This window comes from Myotis brandtii, unplaced genomic scaffold, assembly GCF_000412655.1.
Source record: "Myotis brandtii unplaced genomic scaffold, ASM41265v1 scaffold1050, whole genome shotgun sequence".
NCBI lineage: Eukaryota > Metazoa > Chordata > Mammalia > Chiroptera > Vespertilionidae > Myotis > Myotis brandtii.
Window position 1 is genome coordinate 953,438 of NW_005353539.1, and position 2,954 is coordinate 956,391.

Here is a 2,954-nt window from a genome sequence, read left to right on the forward strand (position 1 = left end):
CCGGCCGGGCTCTGAGATCGCCTGGGCTCCTGCATCCTTTCTTTTAAGGCTTTCGGGCTGCGGGCTCCACTGATGTGACACCCCCCCCTTCCCTTTTTCTTCCTTTTTTTTTTTTTTTTTTTTTGGAATGATGGGGATCTTTTTGGCGTATGTCGGATTTGCCTTTTCTGTGTTCTACGTGCAGCAGGGGCTTTCTTCCCAAGGTAAGTCCGGGCTCCTTGGCAAATATGCATTTGCTTGTGGCGTGCGTGTGTGCGTGTGCGTGTGTGTGTGTCTGTGTGTGTGTGTTTGTGTGTGGTGTGTCCAGGCAGATGTGAGATTCCTAGCAAGGAACAGTGGAATCATCGCGTTCTGTTAGGCATTTTTCTTTCTTTAAAGTTGATTAAACGGTAGGGATGCTAGATCTGAGAGCAAATCTATTTGGTGCCTGGCAATGAGGTGGGTCGCTCGGTGAGCAGAAACACAGGGGTGTGTGTGTGTGTGTGTGTGTGTGTGTGTGTGCCTTCTGTGTGCGTGCATACGGTAACCGCTCATGCATGTATAACCATGGCCAACACACAGGGGCTCTCCGAGGCCAGTCCTCCTGCTCCTTGGAGGCAGATGGGTTTATAGTTTCCTTTTTTCTGGGTCCGGGTGACTTCGTGTGCATGTGTGTGTCAAAGGACAGACTCCTGGGAGGATCCATAAAAGGCACCACTTGCATTCCAACGGCGCGCCTGCAGCCTGCGGAATCCAGCGGTTCGCGACCCCGCAGGCTGCGGGCCGGTTTCAGCACCACGAACAGAGCTCGCCGCCGGGCCAGAAGCCCGCATCCTCCGAGGCAGAAATGCCACCTCCTCCTCCCCCCGGAACAAAAAGTCCTTTTCCCATCAGCGTGTCTTCTTGGCGTCTCCCCTTTACTCTGAGCAGAAATGCAGTTCCCTGTCAATGGAGATCATTTGTGGGTTCATGAAATTGTGAAAAGGGACGCTGATGGTGGCTCTTCTTAAAAAGTGGGGGGCGGGTGCATTCACCCCGAGCCAGTCCTGCAGCCCCTGGGCCCCCCTCCATGCGTGTGCGCTGCCTCTGTGCACACGGCCAGCCCAGACCGCTCTGACACTACTTTTAGGGACCCGTCAGCTCTTCCCAAGGGGTCCCTCGGACAAGACAAGCACAACCAGCCGAAGCATGCACGTTCAAGACATGCCTGGGGGAGAGAGGGGGCATCTGATCTGTGTGGGTTTTGCTCTGATTCCATGCATCTTGCAAACGAGCAGGGTCGAGGTTGGTCATGGAAGGACTCGGGGAAGTGGGTGCGGGGAAATCTCTCTAGTGTCTTCACAACAGCCTTTCCTCTGAACCACCGCGTCCAGGTGTGCGGTCCTTCCATCCCGGGATGTGTGGCAATTTGCAGCACAAGGGCTTGCCGGGAACACGCGTGAAGGTGAATTTGGAGAGAAAGGAATACTTAGAGCTGAGGAAGTGTGTGGCTTGCTCCAGCACAATTGCTCGTTGCTTTTGATAAATCAGGAATGGGCATTTTGGCAGGCAGTCACGATCCCTTCTCCACCACAGGAAACATCCAGTTTCCATAGATGGTTCAGAAACTTGGGGGCAAGAGGCCATCCTCACCCACCAACGTGACAGGTGTGTCTGAGGTGCACCTCGGCAGATCTGGGGGCCACCGCAGCCTGAGGAGAGGCTCGCTGTGCTCCTAGCTGAGCAGCCTGGCTAACAGAGGGAGTTATTGGCAAGCTCGTTAGGCTTTCCATTATCCGGGCTTGATGGACAGCACAGTGATGTGGGCCGGGTATCAAAAGGAAGACAGGCAAGAGGCAAAGGAGAGGGGGTGGGGAGCTGGGCAAAGTGCAGGATGTCATAGAGGGGTATTTGTTCTGGATTTTTTTTTCAAGCCAAGAAAAATGGAGCTATCTCCTCAGGAAAGCGAGCTGGCGAGCGTGCTGTGGACCTTCTAAAAGGATGCGTTTCTGTTTTGCAGCAAAATTCACTGAGTTTCCACGCAACGTGACGGCCACCGAGGGGCAGAATGTGGAGATGTCGTGCGCCTTCCAGAGCGGCTCGGCCTCGGTGTACCTGGAGATCCAGTGGTGGTTCCTGCGGGGCCCCGAGGGCCTGGAGCCCCCGGCAGAGGTGGCCGGCGCTCAGGTAGAGGACTGGGTGGCCCTCACACCCGCTGCCTTTGCCCCACTCACTCCCTGGGACCTCTGGGTGTCCAAGCCAGGGGTGCAAGACGTGTGCCTGGGTGTCCCCTGGGAACCGCCGGCTCTCTTGGCCGGAGTGAGGCCTGGGGACGCCAGTGGGTGAGCCTCCCTGTGTCCTGGGGACTCTAATTGGAGACCAAGGAGGAAGTCTTGTGCGTTGGTCTGGTTCAGACTGGGAATGGCCTCCTCTTGGCAGTACCGGGTCTTGTCAAGGTGTGTGTGATGGCACCTCGGTGTTGATCTGTCCCGGGACACTCGCTGTCCCATCTCAGGAACCGTGGGGTGGGGTGGGGAACTCTGTGGGTGTCTCTATCGCCGGCCCCCACGTCTATGGTTGGCAGAAGAGGCTCCTGAGAGAGGAGGGAGACAGAAGAGGGAGGGGTAACAGGGAGGAGGGAGAGAGGCGGGGAGGAGGGGCCTGGGAGGAGGGGGGCGGGTGCAGAGGCCACTGGAGAAGAGGGAAGAGAAGGGGAGGGGGACCGGGTGGAAGGGGCGCGGCTGGAGGGGGGAGAGGGGGAGAAAGAAAGGGGAGAGGAAAAGGGAAAGGGGGGGAGGAGAGACAGGAAGGAAAAGGGGGTCAGAGCGCAGGTTGGAGACAGTTCAGCCCAAGAGGCAACAGACGGGTCGGGGCTGTTGGGATGAGAAGAAAATCTGTCCCTGAGACCCCGGGGAGGGGACGCAGTCCGGCAAAGACGCGGAGTCTGGTCCCCTCAAACTCCCCCCCACACCAGCTCCCGCGCCTCCCTCCCCGCC

General features: G+C 57.7%; 1 protein-coding gene across 4 annotated transcripts in view; it reads left to right on the forward strand.

Annotated features, from left to right (window-relative positions):
• Positions 1–9: 9 nt before the first annotated feature.
• Positions 10–2,954, forward strand: part of VSTM2A (V-set and transmembrane domain containing 2A) — a 26,523-nt gene continuing 23,578 nt past the window's right edge. For 3 of the 4 annotated variants that reach the window (XM_005856914.2, XM_005856915.2, XM_005856917.2), the window contains exons 1-2: positions 10–203; positions 1,979–2,145. In XM_005856914.2, the coding sequence (XP_005856976.1) occupies positions 128–203; positions 1,979–2,145 (243 nt within the window). In that variant the 5' untranslated portion in view covers positions 10–127. Of the gene's footprint in view, positions 204–1,480; positions 1,627–1,978; positions 2,146–2,954 lie in introns of those variants that run through there. The other variant, XM_005856916.2, reaches the window with a different exon arrangement.